The sequence below is a fragment of the Ranitomeya imitator genome, chromosome 4, assembly GCF_032444005.1.
Source record: "Ranitomeya imitator isolate aRanImi1 chromosome 4, aRanImi1.pri, whole genome shotgun sequence".
In the NCBI taxonomy this organism is placed as follows: domain Eukaryota; kingdom Metazoa; phylum Chordata; class Amphibia; order Anura; family Dendrobatidae; genus Ranitomeya; species Ranitomeya imitator.
The window spans coordinates 94,401,454-94,427,982 of NC_091285.1; the positions used below are offsets into that span (position 1 = coordinate 94,401,454).

The 26,529-nt window shown below is 47.7% G+C and overlaps 1 protein-coding gene across 1 annotated transcript in view; it reads left to right on the plus strand.

The window, feature by feature from the left end:
* DOCK2 (dedicator of cytokinesis 2) overlaps window positions 1-26,529 on the plus strand; it is a 1,209,209-nt gene that overhangs the window by 287,932 nt on the left and 894,748 nt on the right. Inside the window, exons 12-14 of the mRNA XM_069763868.1 lie at window positions 672-748; window positions 2,978-3,103; window positions 4,245-4,360. Coding sequence (XP_069619969.1) covers window positions 672-748; window positions 2,978-3,103; window positions 4,245-4,360 — 319 coding nt within the window. The remainder of the gene's footprint in view (window positions 1-671; window positions 749-2,977; window positions 3,104-4,244; window positions 4,361-26,529) is intronic.

Genomic DNA, 26,529 nt, shown 5'->3' on the forward strand with positions numbered 1-26,529 from the left:
AATGATGTGGAGGAGGAGGAACCTGTTCCTGAACTTAGAATCTTAACTGTGTGATGTTATGCTCCATTTTATGGAAATGGAAGGGGAGAGGTAGTTGACACCTGATGTTAGACTTTTGCTGCAAAATTCTGTCCCTTATCGCCTGTGTTGTTTCCTGTACTGTCACTTATGAAAATATTTTTTGGCTTTGTAATTGTCAAATGGCGTTGTCTCAAGTTCATAATTGGAAACAGTTGCAAAAATAAGCATCTTTACAATTCACCACTTATTAAAAGTCCTCTGCTCTCTGAAGATTGGAGGGAATTTTAATTTTACAGTGTACAGCTCACTGACTCGTTTACTGGCAGAATCCGAACCGTCTAAGCGTAGCTAGATACCTAACAAGGAGCATGTGTCTTTACACCCCGCACATGCCTTTCTGAAACAGGCCAGGTCAATGGATCTAAACAGCTTCACTGTTCCTGAGCTTCTCCCATGCTGCAAAGTTCCAGTTTGGATGAGTAACATGACTAGGTCAGTGCCTGAACAGTCAGTCTTCAAGAGCGTACTGCCCCCATAAAGTATAAAGTAGGAGACCAGGATTGCAGCTCTCCTGAAGATTCATCTTGAGACAACCCCTTTAAGTAGTAACAGCTGTCAAACTAAATCATCTTCTCTTTGCATTTTTCCAGGGTTGGGGCAGAGAATGATTATTTGCACAGTCTTCTAAACAAAGTCACATCACTGAAAGGAGATAGCGGTGGACAAGGTGAATGACTGACTGTCAGGCTGCATTAAAATGATATACTGTATGATGTCTTTCTGATACTGACTGTAGTAATTTTCAGTATTGCAAATTGGCTCCGGAAGAGCTCCATTTAACTACGGTATACATACAGTAATCTAGAAGACCAAGTCAACAAAGAATGTCTTGTATACTGTAGCTCTTCTTCCCAAGTTATATCAAATACTCTGAGAATTCTCCTTTAAATAAAACAATTCTGGCAGCGCAGACCACCGATGAAAAGTTAAGAAATGTGCATTTAAGTCTCACTCAGGTCTTAATTAAATAGCCAATAATATAAACTAAAGGTACTGTCACACTAGACGATATTGCTAGCGATCCATGACGTTGCAGCGTCCTCGCTAGCGATATCGTCCAGTGTGACAGGCAGCAGCGATCAGGCCCCTGCTGGGAGATCGCTGGTCGGGGAAGAAAGTCCAGAACTTTATTTCGTCGCTGGACTCCCCGTAGACATCGCTGAATCGGCGTGTGTGACACCGATTCAGCGATGTCTTTGCTGGTAACCAGGGTAAACATCGGGTAACTAAGCGCAGGGCCGCGCTTAGTAACCCGATGTTTACCCTGGTTACCATCCTAAAAGTAAAAAAACAAACAGTACATACTTACCTACAGCCGTCTGTCCTCCAGCGCTGCGCTCTGCTCTCCTCCTGCTCTGGCTGTGAGCGTCGGTCAGCCGGAAAGCAGAGCGGTGACGTCACCACTCTGCTTTCTGGCTGCCCGGCGCTCACAGCCAGACCAGAGAAGCAGAGCGCCGAGGACAGACGGCTGTAGGTAAGTATGTAGCTTTTGTTTTTTTTACTTTTTAGGATGGTAACCAGGGTAAACATCGGGTTACTAAGCGCGGCCCTGCGCTTAGTTACCCGATGTTTACCCTGGTTACCGGGGACCTCGGATCGTTGGTCGCTGGAGAGCTGTCTGTGTGACAGCTCTGCAGCGACCAAACAGCGACGCTGCAGCGATCCGGATCGTTGTCGGTATCGCTGCAGCGTCGCTATGTGTGACGGTACCTTAAGGCAGGGGTCCCCAACTCCAGTCCTCAAGGCCCACCAACATGTCATGTTTTCAGGATTTCCTTAGTCTTGCCCAGGTAATAATTGCATCACCTGTGCAATGCAAAGGAAATCCTGAAAACATGACCTGTTGGTGGGCCTTGAGGACTGGAGTTGGGGACCCCTGCCTTAAGGGGACTTTGGCTATAATCTCTTTTGGGCAGGTTACAATAATTTTCTGCCCAGTACATGTCTGGAATTAATGCATTCTGACTTCGCTATAATAAACCAATTTTGGTGCATAGCTATGACCCATGATATATACTTAGCAAAATTATTTCTCATGCTTATTAAGGGGAACCTTTTATGTAAAATAATGCTATTAACCTGCAGATATGGGGTTAACTAGCAGGTTAATAATGTTCTGACACCATGGGGAGCCAGAACTGCAATCCCGCTGCTGGGAGGAAATTAACTTTATTTCCCCGGCAGTCAAAAGAGGGTCTTTAGCATGGTTTTAGTCACTGACTGATTTTCTCCTGGCAGCAGGACACTCCATGCAGGCACCAAATGATGTCAGAACACAATAAACCTGCAGGCTAACCCCACACAGATCAGTGGCGTTATTTTACATGACATTGTGGATTAAATAGCATTTAAGTCTCGTGTAACCAGCATACTGAAGCATCAGCTATGGGGAGAAAATAAACCTATAGCCTGCCTGTGAGATGTGGAGGGCTCTTACAGTCCGATCCCAGAAAGTGTCTGATATCGCCCCCAGACACTTTGACAGGCTGCCCCACAGCATACATGTGCAGAGCAGGCTTTCAGCAAAAGCATGGGGAGGTGATGGCAACCATGTTCACTGAACACCTCTCTACATGACCCATATGGCTGGTAGTAACTACTATGAGTCTAGCAGTTCATTTTCTCCCAGTAGCTGATGCACCAATGAGGCAGTCGAGCAGGATTTCAATTTTACATACCTGCAGATTAACCCTATATTTGCAGGTAAATAGCATTTCCTAAGGGGATCAATTACCAATAAGTCGAATACATAGAGAAATGAAAATATAATTGGCAAATTAGTTAATTCTTATTGTATCCGGCTTTAAAATTAGGAACTGATTAAACCAATGTAAAAAGCTTGCACAATGGTTACATTAGTTTGATTGTTACATTATGCATTCTGAATATTTTTTAGGTCTTTGGGTTACAATGAAAATGTTGGCCGGTGACTCTGTTCAGATTCGGAAAGTCTACCCTCACCTTGTGGACAGATCTACGGTGATTGCAAGAAAGCTAGGATTCCCTGAAATTATTATGCCAGGTAGGCAAAATTTAACAGCTAGGGAAGTGGGATTGTGTATACTGAACAGAATACGGTCAATTCAAAGATTTTCCAGAAGTCTAATTTTCTATTAACACAGTATATAACTAATAATGGATCATTTAAAAAAGCAATGTTGGTAAAATGTAATTCATAAAATAGAGCTAATATGCAAATAGAATAAAGATGGTGTTGCTGACAAGTAAGGCTATGTGCACACGCTGCTGATTACTCTGCAGATTTTTCCGGACTGATTTTGGTAAATCCGCAGGTAATCTGCACTGCGGATTTCCTATGGAATTACCACAGATTTACCACATTTTTTTTGCAGTTTTTGTGCAGATTTCACCTGCGGTTTTACACCTGCAGATTCCTATTAGGCCTCTATCACACGTCAGTGTCTCCGGTATGTGTAGTGACAGTTTTCTCACGTACCGGAGACACTGACACACGTAAACCCATTAGGATCTATGTGTTTCTGCACATGTGCATGTTTTCACACGGACCATGTGTCCGTGTGCAAAACACGTAGACATGTCTGTTTTTTACCGGCAGCACGGACCACAATACGGACAGTGCACATGAAGAACAGTGTACACTCTCCTCCGTGTGCACGTACCGCCCGCAAGAGAGACAGCGCTACATTAAGCGCTGTCCCCCCTGCGTGTGGTGCTGAAGCCAATATTCATCCCTTCTCCCCAGCAGCGTTCGCTGGAGTGAAGGAATGAAAAATCAATGTTTTTTTTTATTTATTTTCCCTTAAAAATAAAGTTTGTGCGTCCCCTCCCGCCTCCCATCCCCTGTGCCCGCCCCCCCCCCCCCCTCGACTTGCCTGCCGTGAAATACTCACCCAGCTCCTGCGATGTCTCCTCTCAGCGGCTGCAGCAGATCCTGTGTGAGCGGTCACATGGTCATTACAGTGAGGAATATGCGCATATTCCAAAAGTGGCTGAGCAATGCTGTTTTCGTAACTCCCATGTAAATGGTTGGGAATAGCCCTTTAAATTAGAGCATTGCTTAAAAGTATAGTATAAAGCAGACAATGTAATAGTATGTAATAAGCTAATATTGTAAGAAAAGCCACATCATTATTAGCATATTTTATATTTCGTTCCATCATATTTTGCTTTTTATAATATAGGTGATGTAAGAAATGATATTTACATTATATTGCTAAATGGTGATTTCGACAAAGCTACGCAGAGGAACGTTGAAGTTATCATGTGTGTTTGTGATGAAGAAGGAAAAGTCTTGCAAGTGAGTATATATGTGTATATATATATATATATGTCCACTTCTCTGTTTTTGATTGAATAGGACATCTCAATGCTTTTTTTAGCACTATATTCCTGGCACAGCCCAAAAATATCAAATAGATATTGCCATGTAGTACTTGCTTTTAAGTGAGGACTAGTGTTGAACATTCCGATACTGCAAATATCGGGTATCGGCCGATATTCGCTGTATCGGAGTTCCGATACTGAGTTCCGATACTTTTACAATATTGAATACCGGATTCAGAAGTTCCCATAATGCAATGAGCCAGTTTTATTCAATTCAGCCAATGAGGATCCTAAGAAGTGTGGACACATCCTGTTAGGCATGTTAGCCATGTTAACTAATGGAATGGCTGTGATTGGCTGCTGAAATTATGTCGTGGTGGGGGGTGTGGCGGAGACTGCATGTCTGTGTGGGCGGTGTCTGTGTGAGCCTATCGGGGGTCTGTGCGAGCCTGCTGGGGGTTTGTACGGATCTCTCGGGGGTCTGTGTGTGCTGCTGGGGGTCTGTACAGGTCTCTCGGGGGGCTGTACGGGTCTCTCGAGGGTCTGTATGGGCCTCTTGGGGGTCTGTGCGGGCCTCTTGGGGGTCTGTGCGGGCCCCTCGGGGGTCTGTGCGGGCCTCCCTTGGCTCTGTGCGGGCCTCTCGGGGGTCTGTGCGGGCCTGCCGGGGGGTCTTTGTGTCTATGTGCAGGCATCGTCCGATAGTCCCATCGGGCTATGCCTGCTACAATGACAGTGATTGACACATTAGCCAATGATGGGACAGTAGTAGTCCCATCATCCGGCTAATGTGTTAAATGTAAAAAAACCCACAAACATACATACTACATACAACATACTACATAAATACATTCATATATACATGTATGTCATGGCAAACTAAAAAATGAAATTGTCACACCTGGGAGTAACCATGTCTGTTAGGGCTCAGCGAGTTCACCACTGGGCGTATAGAGGTGACAAACCCCCACTCTCCCAGATGTTTGATCTATTGCATCTGGTTCAAACGTGGTTACAGCCAGAGACTTCCACTCCAGCCAAAATGATTGAGCGTGTGGTGATGGATAGGTTCGTTCCCTACCTCCCTAGGCAAATACAGACCTGGGTTGCCCAGAGCAACCCCTAGAATGCATACATACTTGGTCGGCCTGGTTTAGAGATACCAGGGATTGGAGAAATTCCTCAGGAAACCTGACCTTGCTAGTTATCCATGCTGGGATAAAAGGGGCGGGCTCAGTATGGAGGGTGGCCCAACCCTGCTGAGGTGTCACCAATGCCTCTCATGAAGGTTGTGGTCTGTTGGCGGTATCACAATCCTGGACACATAACTGCCTGGTGTTGCATGCCCCCTGAGCCTATGTACAGTAGCTTAGGCAGGTGCTTCTCCTACTATGCCTACCTGGACTGCAGTGTGGATTGTTAACCCTGCGAGGGACCCCAGTTATATGCTGTGTCGGTCAATGGGGTAATGGTCCTAGGACTATTGGACTCTGGAAGTATGGTGACCCTAATCAGCGCTGCACTGCACAACCAGTTAATCCCTAATAAATTTGTGGGCATCCGCTGCATACACGGAGTCGTCAAGGATTACCATGTAGCCCTTGTAACCATGGGAGCATTGTGGTGATAGAGCCCATGCGGTTGGGGTAGAAAAGGACTTAATCTGTCCTGTCATCCTGGGTTGGATTTTGGCTCTATTTTGGAATATGTGGCAAAAAGGATGTACAAAGTGTCCCGGTCAAAAGCCAGGCCCGTCTGAAGGTCGACTCAGAAGTGAAGGAGTTTTCCCTATGTGCCCTCACTGAAGAGGAGGCCAAGACGATAATAGAGGAGCCCAGCTTCCCTGACTTAGAGGAGCCCAAAGAGAACTTTGGGACTGCTCAACTTCGGGACCTTACATTGAAGGGGGTATTTGATTTTTTGCAGTGGGGTTGCTCAAGAGTCGGGGGCAGACACCAGGTTTCCTCGTTTTGCAGGAAATGGTAATTTATTGTATTGAGTGACCAAACTGAGGGGAGGAGAGATAGTTGAGCAGTTGTTAGTTCCAGGACCCTACCAATATAGGGTTTTAGACATGTTTTTGATGGACATTTGGGGGTGGAGAAAACTCAGGAGAGAATCTTACAGAGGTTCTATTGGCCATGGTGTTACCGAGAGATTCTGAATCCCAAAGCCAAGATCAAGGAGGTCATGTTCGCTGAGATGCTAACACTGGCCCAGAAGCAACAATGTTGAGAACTGCTGCAGCTGAACCATGACCTATTCTTGAAGTTGCTAGGACGCACACAGGTCGTGGAACACGATGTGTTAACAGAGCCGCATGTAAGGGTAAACTTCAAACCCTACAGAATCCCCAAAGCATGCCGGGAGATTATCACCCCAAGGTCCAGCATTCTCTTCACCTTCTCGGAGAATGAGGAATCAAGAAGTGGCTGGTCAAGTCCCATCATCCTCGTTCCGAAGCCCAATGGCAAATAGTGGTTTTGTTATGAGCACGGCAAGCTCAATGAGGTGTCTCGTTTTGATGTGTGAACCCTGCATTGAATGGACTCGCAAGGACTGTATTTTTGTTTCTTTTACCAATAAGCAAGCAAAGCTCTGTTTATTTTGCTGAACCCTGCCAAGGTTTATGTAATCCTCTATAAACCAGCAGGTGATTTTCTACCAGAACGGTTTCCTTTGACTACCTGAGGAAGTGGCGATGTGTGTCAACCCTTCACAATGTGTAATACATACGGTATATGTATGTATAGAATAAAAAAGAAACGCAGCACAAAAATTATAGGAAAAAGTGGACTTGTAATATCCTTTCTCAAGCCACGCCATTGGGCTTGAGAAAGGATACTACAATCTGATATTTGAAACATCGCCACGCCATTGGGCAATAAAGTCCACTTTTTCCTATTATTTTTGTGCTATTTATGTTTTTTATTCTATTGAGAGAAACCATTGCACTGTTGGTTTGAAAAAAACGTTGCACATTTATTGAGGTAATTGTTGGTGCTGTGTGTGTGTGTGAATGTATGTATGTATGTACTGTATGTATGTATATGTATGTATATGCATGTGTGTATGTATGCGTGTGTGTGCGCATGTGTATCTGTGTATATATATATATATGTGTGTGTGTAATGTGTGTGTGCGTGTGTGTACATATATACAGTATATGTGTATGTATATATATATATATATAAATATGTGTATATAATGTGTGTGCATGTACTCGTAGTATATTGCCCAGCCATGTAGTATATTGCCCAGCGACGTAGTATACAGCACAGAGCCACATAGTATATTGCACAGCCTACGTAGTATATTGCCCAGTCACGTACTATATTGCCCAGTCAAGTAGTATATTGCCCAGTCACGTAGTATATTGCACAGCCCACGTAGTATATTACCCAGCCATGTAGTATATTGCCCAGCCACGTAGTATACAGCACAGAGCATATTGCCCAGCCACGTAGTATATTGCCCAGTTACGTAGTATATTGCCCAGTTACGTAGTATATTGCCCAGTGTTGTAGTATGCAGCACAGAGCCACGTAGTATATTACACAGCGACGTAGTATACAGCACAGAGCCACGTAGTATATTGCCCAGCTACGTAGTATATTGCCCAGCCACGTATGTTACAGGTTAAAAAATAAAAAATAAACATATACTCACCTTCCGATCCGAGGGCCCCTTGTAGTTCTGTTGCCAGCTTCCGGTCCCAGGGTGTGATGACGTCGCGGTCACATGACCGTGACGTCATGGCAGGTCCTTCTCACGTAGGCGCGCAGGACCTGTGATGACGTCGCGGTCACATGACCGTGACATTATGGAAGGTCCTTCTCGCGCAGGACCTGTGATGACGTCGCGGTCACATGACCGTGACGTCATGGAAGGTCCTTGTCGCATACCATCCTTAGCACTGGAACCTGCCACCTTGCTGGAGTGGTCACCGAATCGTTGCGAGGAGCGAGAAAGGCACCGGAGGGTGAGTATACGATGATTTTTTAAATTATTTTTAACATTAGATGTTTTCACTATTGACGCTGCATAGGCAGCATCAATAGTAAAAACTTGGTCACACAGGGTTAATAGCGGTTACCCGCAGCATAACGCGGTCCGATACCGCTGGCATTAACCCTGTGTGAGTGGTGACTGCGGGAAGTATGGAGCGGACGCCGGGCGCTGACTGCAGGGGAGTAGGGAGGGACTTATCGGACTGTGGCCGTCGCTGATTTTTCGCGGCAGCCATGACAGGCAGCTGGCGAGACCAATCAGCGACTTGGATTCCATGACAGACAGAGGCCGCAACCAATGAATACCCGTGACAGACAGAAGGACAGACAGATATATATACATACACACATGCATGCATACATACACACACACACACACACATATATATATATATATACATTATATACACATATGTGTGTGTGTGTATATATATATATTTACACAGTATATATATACAGTGGGGCAAAAAAGTATTTAGTCAGTCAGCAATAATGCAAGTTCCACCACTTAAAAAGATGAGAGGCGTCTGTAATTTACATCATAGGTAGACCTCAACTATGGGAGACAAACTGAGAAAAAAAAATTCAGAAAATCACATTGTCTGTTTTTTTAACATTTTATTTGCATATTATGGTGGAAAATAAGTATTTGGTCAGAAACAAACAATCAAGATTTCTGGCTCTCACAGACCTGTAACTTCTTCTTTAAGAGTCTCCTCTTTTCTCCACTCATTACCTGTAGTAATGGCACCTGTTTAAACTTGTTATCAGTATAAAAAGACATCTGTGCACACCCTCAAACAGTCTGACTCCAAACTCCACTATGGTGAAGACCAAAGAGCTGTCAAAGGACACCAGAAACAAAATTGTAGCCCTGCACCAGGCTGGGAAGACTGAATCTGCAATAGCCAACCAGCTTGGAGTGAAGAAATCAACAGTGGGAGCAATAATTAGAAAATGGAAGACATACAAGACCACTGATAATCTCCCTCGATCTGGGGCTCCATGCAAAATCCCACCCCGTGGGGTCAGAATGATCACAAGAACGGTGAGCAAAAATCCCAGAACCACGCAGGGGGACCTAGTGAATGAACTGCAGAGAGCTGGGACCAATGTAACAAGGCCTACCATAAGTAACACACTACGCCACCATGGACTCAGATCCTGCAGTGCCAGACGTGTCCCACTGCTTAAGCCAGTACATGTCTGGGCCCGTCTGAAGTTTGCTAGAGAGCATTTGGATGATCCAGAGGAGTTTTGGGAGAATGTCCTATGGTCTGATGAAACCAAACTGGAACTGTTTGGTAGAAACACAACTTGTCGTGTTTGGAGGAAAAAGAATACTGAGTTGCATCCATCAAACAGCATACCTACTGTAAAGCATGGTGGTGGAAACATCATGCTTTGGGGCTGTTTCTCTTGAAAGGGGCCAGGATGACTGATCCGGGTACATGAAAGAATGAATGGGGCCATGTATCGTGAGATTTTGAGTGCAAACCTCCTTCCATCAGCAAGGGCATTGAAGATGAAACGTGGCTGGGTCTTTCAACATGACAATGATCCAAAGCACACCGCCAGGGCAACGAAGGAGTGGCTTCGTAAGAAGCATTTCAAGGTCCTGGAGTGGCCTAGCCAGTCTCCAGATCTCAACCCTATAGAAAACCTTTGGAGGGAGTTGAAAGTCCGTGTTCCCAAGCGAAAAGCCCAAAACATCACTGCTCTAGAGGAGATCTGCATGGAGGAATGGGCCAACATACCAACAACAGTGTGTGGCAACCTTGTGGAGACTTACAGAAAACGTTTGACCTCTGTCATTGCCAACAAAGGATATATTACAAAGTATCGAGATGAAATTTTGTTTCTGACCAAATACTTATTTTCCACCATAATATGCAAATAAAATGTTAAAAAAACAGACAATGTGATTTTCTGGATTTTTTTTTCTCAGTTTGTCTCCCATAGTTGAGGTCTACCTATGATGTAAATTACAGACACCTCTCATCTTTTTAAGTGGTGGAACTTGCACTATTGCTGACTGACTAAATACTTTTTTGCCCCACTGTATATATGTGTGTATAATGTATGTATGTGTATACAGTATATATATGTGTGTATATATTATATGGAACACTAAAATACCACATCATAGATATCGCTAAATTAAATATTCCAGTTGTAGATCTTTATTTATTACATAGTAGGATGTGTTAAGAACAATAAAACCTAAAAGTTGTCAACTTAAACAACAAATAATATCCCACGGAGGTCTGGACTTGGAATGATGCTCAAAATCCAAGTGGAAAATGAAGTTCCAGGCTGATCCAACTTCAGTGGAAATGCCTCAAGACAAGGAAATGATGCTCAGTAGTCTGTGTGGCCTCCACATGCCAGTATGACCTCCCTACAATGCCTGGGCATGCTCCTGATGAGGCGGCAGATCGTCTCCTGAGCGATCTCCTCTGTGGTACAACATGACATTGGTGGATGGTGTGAGACATGATGTCCCAGATGTGTTCAATCGGATTCAGGTCTGGTCAATGGACAGGCCAGTCCATAGCTTCAATACCTTCACCTTCCAGGAAATGCTGACACACTCCAGTCACATGAGGTCTGGCATTTTCCTGCATTAGGAGGAACCCAGGGCCAACTGCACCAGCATATGGTCTCAAAAGGTGTCTGAGGATCTCATCTCGGTATCTAATGGCAGTCAGGCTACCTCTGGCGAGCACATGGAGGGCTGTGTGGACCTCCAAAGAAATGCCACCCCACACCTACTAACACTGCCAAACCGATCACGCTGAAAGATGTTGAAGGCAGTAGATCACTGTCCATGGCATCTCCAGACTGTCATGTCTGTCACATGTGCTCACTGTGAACCTACTTTCATCTGTGAAGAGCACAGGGTGCCAGTGTTGAATTTGCCAATCCTGGTGTTGTGTGTCAAATGCCCAGCGTCCTGCACGGTGTTATGCTGTGAGCACAACCCCATCTGTGGACGTCGGGCACTCGCACCATCCTCATGGAGTTGGTTTCTAACTGTTTGTGCAGACACATACACATTTGTGACCTGCTGGAGGTCATTTTGCAGGGCTCTGGCAGTGCTCCTCCTGTTTTTCCTTGCACAAAGGCTGAGGTAGCGGTGCTGCTGCTGGGTTGTTGACCTCATACGGCCCTCTCCACGTCTCCTTGTGTACTGGCCTGTCTCCTGGTAGTGCCTCCAGCCTCTGGACACTACGCTGACAGACACAGCAAACATTCTTGCCAGAGCTCACATTGATGTGCCATCCTGGATGAGCTCCACTACCTAAGCCACTTGTGGATTGTAGAGTCCCTCTCATGCTACCACAAGTATGAAAGCACAACCAACATTCCAAAGTGACCAAAACATCAGCCAGAAAGCATTGGTACTGAGTTGTGGTCTGTGGTGCCCTCCTGCAGAACCACTCCTTTGAGTGTCTTGATAATTGCCAATTATTTCCATCTGTTGTCTATTCCATTTGCACAACAGCATGTGAAATTAATTGTCAAACAGTGTTGCTTACCAAGTGTACAGTTTGATTTCACACAAGTTTGATTTACTTGGAGTTAAATTCTGTTGTTTGTGTTCCCTTTATTTTTTTGAGCAGTGTATATACAGGGTGAGCAATTTATGTGGATACACCTAAATAAAATGGGAATGGTTGGTGATATCAACTTCCTGTTTGTGGCACATTTGTATGTGGGAGTGGGAAAATGTTTCAGGATGGGTGGCTACCATGGCCGCAATTTTGAAGTCGGTCATTTTGGATCCAACTATTTTTTCCAATGGGAAAAGGGTCATGTGACACATCCAATTTATTGTGAATTTCACAAGAAAAACAATGGTGTGCTTGGTTTTAACATAATTTTATTCTTTCACAAGTTATTTACAAGTTTGAACACATTTCAGAAGTGATCATAAAGTGCTGCCCATTGTTTTGGATGGACAATGCAACCCTCTTCTCCTACCTTGGTGGAGACCTGGTGCACCATATTATGGGTGTCAGGTCCGAGCATTCCTACATGAACAGTTTCCTGGAAAGTGGATTGGTCATTGTGGGCTAGTTGAATTGCCACCAAGGTCTCATGATCTGACCCCCTTATACTTTTATCTTTGGAGTCATCTGAAGGCAATTGTCTATGCTGTGAAGATACAAGATGTGCAGCATCTTCTTTACTGTTAGGGCAGTGAGAATCTGGAATTGCTTGCCTGAGGAGGTGGTGATGGCGAACTCAGTCGAGGGGTTCAAGAGAGGCCTGGATGTCTTCCTGGAGCAGAACAATATTGTATCATACAATTATTAGGTTCTGTAGAAGGACGTAGATCTGGGTATTTATTATGATGGAATATAGGCTGAACTGGATGGACAAATGTCTTTTTTCGGCCTTACTAACTATGTTACTATGTTACTATGTTACTAGCATCTGAAACAACAGATACTGGATGCCTGTGTTAACATTTCTTCTGTGATGTTGCTATCAGTGTGTCAGAAGTGGGAGAAGAGGGTTGCTTTGTCGATCCAACACAATGGGCAGCACTTTGAACACATTCTATAAGTGATTATAAACTTGAAAATAACTCATGAAAGAGTAAAGTTATGTTAAAAACAAGCACACCATTGTTTTTCTAGTGAAATTCTCAATAAATTTGATGTGTCATGTGTCACATGACCCTCTTTCTTTTGGAATAAATAGTTGGATCCATAATGTCTGACTTCAGAATGGCCGCCATGGTCACCACCCATTTTGAAAAGTTTTCCCCCTCCCATATACTAATTTGCCACAAACAGGAAGTTGATATCACCAACCATTCCCATTTTATTTATTATGTATCCAGATAAATGGCCCACCCTGCTAGTGGGCACGGTCAGTGGACCACCGCACCACATGTCAGATGATGAGGATATTGAGTTGTCAACTGCAGTGTCTTTCTGCAGTGTGAAGATGGCAAGGAGGGCAGGATTGAGGAGTCGGTAGAAGATGATTCAGGGGATGATGAGGTCCCAGACGCAGCATGGAGCGGAGGTCATCCTACTGATGTGTGCAGTTTGGAGGAAGAGGAGGTGGCCAAATGCGCCACAGAAAAAGAGGGAGCAGGGTGCAAAGGCACAGAGGATGTCCACTCGCCAGTATGTCAGCTACTACTGCCCACCACACTGCTGAAATCAGCACACCAAAGGCAGCTCTAAAGAACTCCCTGGTGTGGCATTTCTTCAGGGAATGTGCTGCCAACCAGCCATGGTTTGCATGCTGTGTCTCCAAACCCTGAAGCGAGGTATAAATGTTCTGGACCTGAGCACCACCTGTATGACCTGTATCACAATGCACAGGACCACCTGCCTCCCTGCAGAGAGAGCATGTGACAGCATTACCACCACCACCAGTGTGACTCAGCATCTCCACACCATCCCATGGAAGTGCTCAGCTTTCCATCCCCCAAACCCAGGAGAGAAGGGTAAGATACCCCCTATTAGCCATGGTCCTGAATGGCTGCATATCCAAATTACTGGCATTTGAAATTCTGCTTTTCTGGCTGGTGGAGACAGACTTTTTTGAAAAACTGATGGGGGTGGCAATCCCACAGTGATTCCCAGCCACCATCCCAGCCCTGCACAAGCATGTTGCGGACCAAATCAGTTATGCTCTGTGCAACGCCATCAGTGGCAAGGTCTATATAACCACCAATACGTGGACAAGTAAGCATGGCCAGGGACTAGTGATGAGCGAATACACTCATTACTCGAGATTCCCCGAGCACGCTAGGGTGTCCTCCGAGTATTTTTTAGTGCTCGGAGTTTTAGTTTTTATTGCCGCAGCTGAATTGATTTACATCTGTTAGCCAGCATAAGAACATGTGGGGGTTCCCTAGCAACCAGGCAACCCTGGTGGACTGGGATCAAACAGCAGACAGATAAGTGGTTGGTGCTGGTGAACATAAAGCTTGGCCTGGTGGTGTGCGATAACGGTCAAAATCTTGTAGCAGCTCTGGGCCTATTCTATTGATGCACATCCCTTGCCTGGTGTATGTGCTGGACTTAGTGGTCCAGAGCTTTCTGAAAAACTACCCACACAAGTCGGAGCTGCTGCTTAAAGTGTGGGCAGTGTGTGCACATCTAAGGCATTCTAACCCTACTGCTGCTCGCCTATCTGTGCTGCAGCTTTATTTCTGCCTTCCCGCTCACCACCTTATATGCGGCGACATACCAACAAGGTGGAACTCCACCTCAAAGACTGAGCAGCAGCAGGCACTAGTGGAGTTTCAGCTGCATCACGCATGGGTGAGTTGCTCTGCAGAACATTATTACTTCACTACCATTGAATATGTCTCCATGCAGGACATGTGTGCCGTGTTTCGCTGCTTCAAATATTCCATCATTATGGCCAGCGCTGGTGACACCATCAGCGTTACTATTCCCCTTCTATGCCTCATGAAAAGAATAATTCAGTCCACGATGTATGATGTGGTGGCACAAGACACAGACTATGCAGAACAATCCAAAGTTTTGACAAAAAAGTTCTTGGATAAAAAATACCCGAAAAATCTCATAGCAGAAGCTTATGAAACAAACTTGAAAAAAACTCAAAATGAGTGTCTGTACAAGAAACTCATAAACAATAAACAACCTTCTAGTTCAAACATCGAACAAACAAAGACGTGCAAAAATGAAAATGAAAACACTATAGAAAAAAATACTAAATGGGAATATAATTTCATCACAGCTTTTCATCAGGTAAGCGTGCAAGTAAAGGTACCTTCACACTAAGCGACACTGCAGCGATACCGACAACGATGTCGATCGCTGCAGCGTCGCTGTTTGGTCGCTGGAGAGCTGTCACACAGACAGCTCTCCAGCGACCAACGATGCCAGTAACCAGGGTAAACATCGGATTACTAAGCGCAGGGCCGCGCTTAGTAACCCGATGTTTACCCTGGTTACCAGCGTAAACGTTAAAAAAACAAACACTACATACTTACCTTCAGCTGTCTGTTCCTGGCGCTCTGCTTCTCTGCACTCCTCCTGCACAGACTGTGAGCACAGCGGCCGGAAAGCAGAGCGGTGACGTCACCGCTGTGCTTTCCGGCCAGCGCTCACAGCCAGTACAGGAGGAGTGCAGAGAAGCAGAGCGCCAGGGACAGACAGCTGAAGGTAAGTATGTAGTGTTTGTTTTTTTAATGTTTACGCTGGTAACCAGGGTAAACATCGGGTTACTAAGCGCGGCCCTGCGCTTAGTAACCCGATGTTTACCCTGGTTACCAGTGAAGACATCGCTGGATCGGTGTCACACACGCCGATTCAGCGATGTCAGCAGGAAGTCCAGTGACGAAATAAAGTTCTGGACTTTCCTCAGCAATCAACGATCTCCCAGCAGGGGCCTGATCGTTGGTCGCTGTCACACATAACGATTTCCTTAACGATATCGTTGCTACGTCACAAAAAGCAACGATATCGTTAACGATATCGTTATGTGTGACGGTACCTTTAGACAGATTTTAAATAAGTATTGGTACATCCTAAGAAAGGATTCTTTTTTAAAACAATGGTTACCTAAGTATCCCGGTATCACATTTCGGAGGGGAGTTACAATTAAAAACATCATTGCTCCTAGTAATTTGGGGAAACCCCTTTCCTCTTTTAAATACTAAAGAGACTCCTATACAACATCCTTTTGGAGTTTTCCAATGTGGATCTAAAAAGTGTCACTGCTGCAACATCATCAGCCATAAACAAAACTGTATTATATCAAGCAGAACAGGAGAAACCATAAATATAAATCAACACCTCACTTGTGATGGCAACTATGTTATTTATGTGATCACTTGTGCTTGTGGCCTTCAATGAATGGACACAGGCACAACACCAAAAAAGGTTTTCTAAAACATAGTCTGTCCAGACACCTTCTGGTCAAACATCACAAAAAATTTGACATAAAGGTAACCCCTGTGGAGCAAATACCACAGAATGACATCAACAGAATCCAGAAATTAAATAGAAAGGAGTCCTATTGGATTTTCCAACTGAAAACCTTATATCCCGATGGCCTCAATGAAACAGTGGAAAATGTATAGAGATTCGCAATGGAGAGGGGAGGAGGAGGGAGAGGGAGAAGAGGTAAATGAAAGATGAAGGGGAAAAAGGAGAGAAGAAGAGAGAAATAGGAGGAAAGATAAAAAAAAAGGGGTACAGTATATATATAAATATATATATGTATGTATGTGCGTATAAGTATATGTATATTTTCTCCCTTCTGAATGCTGCTAAAATGACATGTAATTGAATTGTTTTATAAATATTTGTAGAAAGGATTACAGGATCCACTGTGTAATTTAGCAGTTTATAATATGCTTCGCATATTTATTAATTTATTTATTCATTTATTTTATTTTTATTTTTTACTTTTTATTTTTTATTTTTTATTATTTTCTCCTTTCCTAACTTTAAAATTTTAAATTTTGCTAAGACAATATGTAATTTAATTGTTTTTTAAATACTTTTCGAAAAGGATTTACTGTGTAACTTTACAATTTATAATATGTCTTGTATATTTATTTACATACATATAAAACATTTTTTTTATTTTTTTATTATAACATTTGATACACCAGGATTGGTTTAAGATCACACTGACTCACTTGGGGTGGAGTGTCAATCATAATTAATTCAGGCACACCCCTGCTATGTGTTAGGAGTCACCACCAGTCTATAAAGATAACTTTCTTTTAAAACATTTTTAAAAGCACATATAATACCTGATGAAGGCCGTTGTGGGCTGAAACGCGTTGTTTTGTTCTTATTACAGTATCCTAATAAATTTGCTACTGAGCAAATTATCTCAACCTTCAATCTATCCTTGTCTTCCGGAAGCGCCAAGAAAGGAATTTTTTTTTTCTCTAACCATGGTGGCACAAGAGAAATAGGAGCAGAGCCAATTCACACCATTATGAGACCTGTCATGCACACATGGCTAGGAGGGTGGTTTACTGTACCAACATCAGCCAGGTACCCAACTGTACAGCCAGGGGACAGTTTGGGAGAATCAATAACCATGTTCACAGCAAATTGGCACTCAGATCAGCTTACTAGCATCACTAGAGCGTTCCTGGGGGATACAGAGTACCCAGACTAAACACTTGCCACAGAGGACAGCTTGTCGATGCCACTGGGAAGCCTGGCACATATGAGCCAATACATGCTGCAGAACCTGCACAACGACCTTTGAGATACCCGTAGTGTTACCATTGCAGATTCCTGTGTGGCCAACTTGCTGGATCCCTGCTACAAGAAAAACCTTCCATTATTACATCCGTCACTGGAGCAGGATTGCAAAATGCACTCGCTGAGAGAGAAACTACTAATGGCTTTCTCACTTGACAGCGGGGGGGTCAATGGAACAACAAGGCAGAGGTGGAAGAGGAAGTATTCAATGCAACTGGGGCACTGCCAGCAGTTCGGAAGGCAGGGTTAGCATAGCCAAAATGTGGCAAGACTTGGAGCACATCACAGCATCCTACACCTCTGTCAGATATGGTCCGTATTAGCAGGAGGCAACATTAAAACAACATGAAATTGTGAACCTGTGCTTTGGAGCAGGTATTTGGATTATCCAAGTGCATCCTCTGACAGGAAATCTAGAGTGATATGTATAGAAACCACTAAACCTACTGTGCTATTGTCCACAGATTAGGTTAATAGCCTTATGGTGTTTTCATGCAAGAATACAATTAGGTTGGGCTTTAGAACATACACACAAAGCTAGAGTTCCAATGCAGGCGAATATATTTTCCTGTATGTATATTCTGGAAGTGCTAATTTGCATACGATATGGCCTCAAATTCAGGCCAGATGCATCTGTGAAAAATGATTTAAAAACAAATATCTTTAATGTATAACATTTTTAAAATTATGGTATAAAACCATTGGTTTAGAGAAAAGGCAAGTAACCCGGGAAACTCATGGCCTTATGCGTTTCAAACCGACTGGTTTTTAATCATAGTTCAGAGTGTTCCCATATTCAAAGTAGCCCAATTCATTTTTTTTTTAATAAATTTGCAAAAATTACTATATTTGTTTTTTTTCAGTCAAGATGGGGTGCATAGTGTACATTGAGGAAAAAAATGAACTTTTATGAATTTACCAAATGGCTGCAATGAAAGTGGAAAATGTAAAGAGGTCTGAATACTTTATGTACCCACTGTATATATGTGTATACTTCACACAAAGTTAAGACTATCATCAAGTTAATTTATTTCAGTTCTTTAATACAAAAAGTGAAACTCATATATTATATGTAGTCATTACAAACAGAGTGATCTATTTCAACTGTTTATTTCTGTTAATGTTGATGATTATGGCTTACAGCCTATGAAAGCTCAAAAGTCATTTTCTCAGTAAATAAGAATACTTTATAACACCAGCTTGAAAAATGATTTTAAAATCCGAAATGTTGGCCTACTGAAATGTATGTTTAGTAAATGCACTAAATACTTGGTCAAAGCTCCTTTTGCATCAATACTGTATCAATGCAGCTGGCATGGAGGCGATCAGCCTGTAGCACTGCTGAGGTGTTATGGAAGCACAGGTTGCTTTGATAGCAGCCTTCAGCTCCTCTGCACTGTTGGGTCTGGTGTCTCTCATCTTCCTCTTTACAATACCCCATAGATTCTCTATGGGGTTAAGGTCAGGCAAGTTTGCTTGCCAATCAAGCACAGTGATACTGTTGTTTTTAAATCAGTTATTGGTACCTTTGGCAGTGTGGACAGGTGCCAAGTCCTGCTGGAAAATTAAATTTCCATCTTCAAAAAGCTCGGCGGCAAAGGGAAGCATGAAGTGCTTAAAAATTTCCTGGTAGATGGCTGCGCTGACTTTGGTCTTGATAAAGCACAGTGGACCTACACCAGCAGATGATATGGATTCCCAAACCAATACTGATTGTGGAAACTTCATACTAAACCTCAAGCAGCTTGGATTGTGGCCTCCACTCTTCCTCCAGACTCTGGGACCGTGATTTCCGAATGAAATGCAAAATTTGCTTTCATCTGAAAACACCTTGGACCACAGAGCAACAGTCCAGTCCTTTTTCTCCTTGGCCCAGGTAAGACGCTTCTGGCATTGTTTATTGGTCATGAGTGGCTTGACACAAGGAATGCAACACTTGTAGCCCCTTTCCTGGATATATCTGTGTGTGTTGGTTCTTGAAGCAATGACTCCAGCAGCAGTCCAATCCTTGTGAATCTCCCCTCAATTTTTGAATGGCCTTTTCTCAACAATCCTTTCAAGGCTGCGGTTATCCCGGTTGCTTGTGCAACTTTTTCTACCACACTATTTCCTTCCACTCAACAGTCCATTAAGTGCTTGGATACAGCACTCTGTGAACAGCCAGCTTCTCTAGCAATGACCTTTTGTGGCTTTCCCTCCTTGTAGAGTTTGTCAACGACTGCCTTCTGGACATCTGTCAAGTCGGCAGTCTTCTCCATGATTGTGGAGCCTATTGAAACATACTTAGGGACCTTTTTAAATGCTTATGAAGCCTTTGCATGTGTTTTTGCTAATTATTCTAATTTACTGAGATAATGACTTTAGGATTTTCATTTTCATCATTAAAGGGAACCTGTCACCCCCAAAATCAAAGGTGAGCTAAGCCCACCGGCATCAGGGGCTTATCTACAGCATTCTGTAATGCTGTAGATAAGCCCTCGATGTATCCTGAAAGATGAGAAAAAGAGGTTAGATTATACTCACCTGGGCAGTCCAATTCGATGGGCGTCGTGGTCCGTTCCGGTCCCTCCCATCTTCATAGGATGACGTCGTCCTCTCGTCTTCGCACTGTGGCTCCAGCGCAGGCGTTCTTTGTCTGCCCTGTTGAGTGCAGAGCAAAGTACTGCAGTGCACAGGCATCGAGCCTCTGACCTTTCCCGGCGCCTGCGCACTGCAGTACTTTGCTCTGCTCTCAACAGGGAAGACAAAGTGCGTCTGCGTCGAAGCCGCAGCATGAAGACAAGAGGACATCATCGTAAGAAGATGCGAGGCCCCGGACCACGACGCCCATCGGACCGGACTGCAGCGGGACTGCCACTGGGTGAGAATAATCTAACCTCTTTTTCTCATCTTTCAGGATACATCGGGGACTTATCTACAGCATTACAGAGTGCTGTACAGGGCCGTATTTGCCACTAGGCACTTGAGGGCACGTGCCTAGGGCGGGGCAATGTGAAGGGGGCGGCACCTGAGCAAGTTTTTAAAAAAAAATAAATTTTTTTTTCTTTTTTTTTTAAGGTTCGGGGGTCACCCCGCCCACCCACCTACCTCAGCCACGGCTGCTGCGGGGGAGGGGGTCTCGGGCGCAGGGCCACCCGCTATCCGGGCATTACTTGTTAGTGTGCATCTGGCGTCCAGAAATGGGTGCTATACCTTTAAGCAGCAGGCAGGCCCAAGTGCATCATGGTCCTGACGCTGGTCATGTGACATGCTGCGCGCTCTTCTTAATGTAGGAGCACTGGAGCAGACTGCAGAGCTGAGCAGCATGCCATGTTTGTGGGAGAAGATACTGAAGTCGGCGGGAAGCAGGGAGAGGAGGCGGGCAGTGTGAGAGGAAGCTGCAGAGAGGAGTGAGGTGAGAGAGGAGACGGGAGTCTGCTGATGTGAGTGAGGAGAGGCTGCAAAGGAGAGGAGATGAGAGGCTGCAAAGGGGAGCGGAGAGGCTGGTGAGGGGAGGCTGCTAAGGGGAGGATATGAGGAGATGAGAGGGGAGGCTGCTAAGGGGAGAGGGGAGGCTGGTGAGGGGAGGCTGCTAAGGGGAGCGGAGAGGCTGGTGAGGGGAGGCTGCTAAGGGGGATATGAGAGGCTGGAGAGGAGATGAGAGGGGAGGTTGCTAAGGGGAGAGGAGAGGCTGGTGAGGGGAGGCTGCTAAGGGGAGGATATGAGGAGATGAGAGGGGAGGCTGCTAAGGGGAAGATATGAGGAGATGAGAGGGGAGGCTGCTAAGGGGAGCGGAGAGGCTGGTGAGGGGAGGCTGCTAAGGGGGATATGAGAGGCTGGAGAGGAGATGAGAGGGGAGGCTGCTAAGGGGAGAGGAGAGGCTGGTGAGGGGAGGCTGCTAAGGGGAGGATATGAGGAGATGAGAGGGGAGGCTGCTAAGGGGAGAGGGGAGGCTGGTGAGGGGAGGCTGTTAAGGGGAGGATATGAGTGGCTGCTGAGGAGAGGAGATGAGAGGCTGGAGAGGAGAGGCTGGAGAGGGGAGGCTGCTAAGTGGAGGATATGAGAGGCTGGAGAGGAGATGAGAGGGGAGGCTGCTAAGGGGAGGATATGAGGAGATGAGAGGGGAGGCTGCTAAGGGGAGGATATGAGGAGATGAGAGGGGAGGCTGCTAAGGGGAGCGGAGAGGCTGGTGAGGGGAGGCTGCTAAGGGGGATATGAGAGGCTGGAGAGGAGATGAGAGGGGAGGTTGCTAAGGGGAGAGGAGAGGCTGGTGAGGGGAGGCTGCTAAGGGGAGGATATGAGGAGATGAGAGGGGAGGCTGCTAAGGGGAGGATATGAGGAGATGAGAGGGGAGGCTGCTAAGGGGAGCGGAGATGCTGGTGAGGGGAGGCTGCTAAGGGGGATATGAGAGGCTGGAGAGGAGATGAGAGGGGAGGCTGCTAAGGGGAGAGGAGAGGCTGGTGAGGGGAGGCTGCTAAGGGGAGGATATGAGGAGATGAGAGGGGAGGCTGCTTAGGGGAGAGGGGAGGCTGGTGAGGGGAGACTGTTAAGGGGAGGATATGAGTGGCTGCTGAGGAGAGGAGATGAGAGGCTGGAGAGGAGAGGCTGGAGAGGGGAGGCTGCTAAGGGGAGAGGAGAGGCTGGAGAGGGGAGGCTGCTAAGGGGAGAGGAGAGGCTGGAGAGGGGAGGCTGCTAAGGGGAGGGGAGAGGCTGGTGAGGGGAGGCTGCTGAGAGGAGAGGCTGGTTAGGGGAGGCTGCCAAGGGGAGAGGAGAGGCTGGTGAGGGGAGGCTGCTAAGGGGAGGATATGAGTGGCTGCTGAGGAGAGGAGATGAGAGGCTGGAGAGTGGAGGCTGCTAAGGGGAGAGGAGAGGCTGGTGAGGGGAGGCTACTAAGGGGAGGATATGAGAGGCTGGAGATGAGAGGGGAGGCTGCTAAGGGGAGAGGAGAGGCTGGTGAGGGGAGGCTGCTAAGGGGGGATATGAGAGGCTGGAGAGGAGATGAGAGGGGAGGCTAAGGGGAGAGGGGAGGCTGCTAAGGGGAGGATATGAGAGGCTGGAGAGGAGATGAGAGGGGAGGCTGCTAAGGGGAGTATATGAGAGGCTGGTGAGGGGAGGCTGCTAAGGGGGATATGAGAGGCTGGAGAGGAGATGAGAGGGGAGGTTGCTAAGGGGAGAGGAGAGGCTGGTGAGGGGAGGCTGCTAAGGGGAGGATATGAGGAGATGAGAGGGGAGGCTGCTAAGGGGAGGATATGAGGAGATGAGAGGGGAGGCTGGTGAGGGGAGGCTGCTAAGGGGGATATGAGAGGCTGGAGAGGAGATGAGAGGGGAGGCTGCTAAGGGGAGAGGAGAGGCTGGTGAGGGGAGGCTGCTAAGGGGAGGATATGAGGAGATGAGAGGGGAGGCTGCTAAGGGGAGAGGAGAGGCTGGTGAGGGGAGGCTGCTAAGGGGAGGATATGAGTGGCTGCTGAGGAGAGGAGATGAGAGGCTGGAGAGTGGAGGCTGCTAAGGGGAGAGGAGAGGCTGGTGAGGGGAGGCTGCTAAGGGGAGGATATGAGAGGCTGGAGATGAGAGGGGAGGCTGCTAAGGGGAGAGGAGAGGCTGGTGAGGGGAGAGGAGAGGCTGGTGAGGGGAGGCTGCTAAGGGGAGGATATGAGTGGCTGCTGAGGAGAGGAGATGAGAGGCTGGAGAGTGGAGGCTGCTAAGGGGAGAGGAGAGGCTGGTGAGGGGAGGCTGCTAAGGGGAGGATATGAGGAGATGAGAGGGGAGGCTGCTAAGGGGAGAGGAGAGGCTGGTGAGGGGAGGCTGCTAAGGGGAGGATATGAGTGGCTGCTGAGGAGAGGAGATGAGAGGCTGGAGAGTGGAGGCTGCTAAGGGGAGAGGAGAGGCTGGTGAGGGGAGGCTGCTAAGGGGAGGATATGAGAGGCTGGAGATGAGAGGGGAGGCTGCTAAGGGGAGAGGAGAGGCTGGTGAGGGGAGGCTGCTAAGGGGGGATATGAGAGGCTGGAGAGGAGATGAGAGGGGAGGCTAAGGGGAGAGGGGAGGCTGCTAAGGGGAGGATATGAGAGGCTGGAGAGGAGATGAGAGGGGAGGCTGCTAAGGGGAGCGGAGAGGCTGGTGAGGGGAGGCTGCTAAGGGGGATGTGAGAGGCTGGAGAGGAGATGAGAGGGGAGGTTGCTAAGGGGAGAGGAGAGGCTGGTGAGGGGAGGCTGCTAAGGGGAGGATATGAGGAGATGAGAGGGGAGGCTGCTAAGGGGAGGATATGAGGAGATGAGAGGGGAGGCTGCTAAGGGGAGCGGAGAGGCTGGTGAGGGGAGGCTGCTAAGGGGGATATGAGAGGCTGGAGAGGAGATGAGAGGGGAGGCTGCTAAGGGGAGAGGAGAGGCTGGTGAGGGGAGGCTGCTAAGGGGAGGATATGAGGAGATGAGAGGGGAGGCTGCTAAGGGGAGGATATGAGGAGATGAGAGGGGAGGCTGCTAAGGGGAGCGGAGAAGCTGGTGAGGGGAGGCTGCTAAGGGGGATATGAGAGGCTGGAGAGGAGATGAGAGGGGAGGCTGCTAAGGGGAGAGGAGAGGCTGGTGAGGGGAGGCTGCTAAGGGGAGGATATGAGGAGATGAGGGGAGGCTGCTAAGGGGAGAGGAGAGGCTGGTGAGGGGAGGCTGCTAAGGGGAGGATATGAGTGGCTGCTGAGGAGAGGAGATGAGAGGCTGGAGAGTGGAGGCTGCTAAGGGGAGAGGAGAGGCTGGTGAGGGGAGGCTGCTAAGGGGAGGATATGAGAGGCTGGAGATGAGAGGGGAGGCTGCTAAGGGGAGAGGAGAGGCTGGTGAGGGGAGAGGAGAGGCTGGTGAGGGGAGGCTGCTAAGGGGAGGATATGAGTGGCTGCTGAGGAGAGGAGATGAGAGGCTGGAGAGTGGAGGCTGCTAAGGGGAGAGGAGAGGCTGGTGAGGGGAGGCTGCTAAGGGGAGGATATGAGAGGCTGGAGATGAGAGGGGAGGCTGCTAAGGGGAGAGGAGAGGCTGGTGAGGGGAGGCTGCTAAGGGGGGATATGAGAGGCTGGAGAGGAGATGAGAGGGGAGGCTAAGGGGAGAGGGGAGGCTGCTAAGGGGAGGATATGAGAGGCTGGAGAGGAGATGAGAGGGGAGGCTGCTAAGGGGAGCGGAGAGGCTGGTGAGGGGAGGCTGCTAAGGGGGATATGAGAGGCTGGAGAGGAGATGAGAGGGGAGGTTGCTAAGGGGAGAGGAGAGGCTGGTGAGGGGAAGGGGAGGATATGAGGAGATGAGAGGGGAGGCTGCTAAGGGGAGGATATGAGGAGATGAGAGGGGAGGCTGCTAAGGGGAGCGGAGAGGCTGGTGAGGGGAGGCTGCTAAGGGGGATATGAGAGGCTGGAGAGGAGATGAGAGGGGTGGCTGCTAAGGGGAGAGGAGAGGCTGGTGAGGGGAGGCTGCTAAGGGGAGGATATGAGGAGATGAGAGGGGAGGCTGCTAAGGGGAGAGGGGAGGCTGGTGAGGGGAGGCTGTTAAGGGGAGGATATGAGTGGCTGCTGAGGAGAGGAGATGAGAGGCTGGAGAGGAGAGGCTGGAGAGGGGAGGCTGCTAAGGGGAGAGGAGAGGCTGGAGAGGGGAGGCTGCTAAGGGGAGAGGAGAGGCTGGAGAGTGGAGGCTGCTAAGGGGAGGGGAGAGGCTGGTAAGGGGAGGCTGCTGAGAGGAGAGGCTGGTTAGGGGAGGCTGCCAAGGGGAGAGGAGAGGCTGGTGAGGGGAGGCTGCTAAGGGGAGGATATGAGTGGCTGCTGAGGAGAGGAGATGAGAGGCTGGAGAGTGGAGGCTGCTAAGGGGAGAGGAGAGGCTGGTGAGGGGAGGCTGCTAAGGGGAGGATATGAGAGGCTGGAGATGAGAGGGGAGGCTGCTAAGGGGAGAGGAGAGGCTGGTGAGGGGAGGCTGCTAAGGGGGGATATGAGAGGCTGGAGATGAGATGAGAGGGGAGGCTAAGGTAAGAGGGGAGGCTGCTAAGGGGAGGATATGAGAGGTTGGAGAGGAGATGAGAGGGGAGGCTGCTAAGGGGAGTATATGAGAGGCTGGAGAGGAAATGAGAGGGGAGGCTGCTAAGGGGGGATATGAGAGGCTGGAGAGGAGATGAGAGGGAAGGCTGCTGAGAGGAGAGGCTGGTGAGGGGAGGCTGCTAAGGGGAGGATATGAGAGGCTGGAGAGGAGATGAGAGGCTGGTGAGGAGATGAGAGTGGAGGCTGTTGCTGAGGAGATGAGAGGCTGGTGAGGAGAGGGGAGGTTGGTGAGGAGAGGGGAGGCTGGTGAGGAGATGAGGGGGGCTGCTGAGGAGGGAGGCTGCTGAGAAGAGGGGAGGCTGCTAAGGGGAGAGAGGAGGCTGCTAAGGGGAGGATATGAGAGGCTGTAGAGGAGATGAGAGGGGAGGCTGCTAAGGGGAGAGGAGAGGCTGGTGAGGGGAGGCTGCTAAGGGGAGGATATGAGAGGCTGGAGAGGAGATGAGAGGGGAGGCTGCTAAGGGGAGAGGAGAGGCTGGTGAGGGGAGGCTGCTAAGGGGAGGATATGAGAGGCTGGAGAGGAGATGAGAGGAGAGGCTGGTGAGGAGATGAGAGGGGAGGCTGGTGAGGAGATGGGAGGCTGCTGAGAGGGGAGGCTGCTGAGAGGGGAGGCTGGAGAGGAGAGGCTGGTGAGGAGAGGGGAGGCTGGTGAGGAGAGGCTGCTGGTGAGGAGAGGGGAGGCTGGTGTGGAGAGGAGAGGCTGGTGAGAGGGAAGGCTGGTGAGGAGAGAAGAAGGGAGGCTGGTGAGGGGAGGCTGGTGAGGAGAAGAGAGGCTGGTGAGGAGATGGGAGGCTGTTGAGGAGAGGAGAGTCTGCTGGTGAGGAGAGGAGAGGCTGCTGGTGATGAGAGGGGAGGCTGGTGAGAGGAGAGGCTG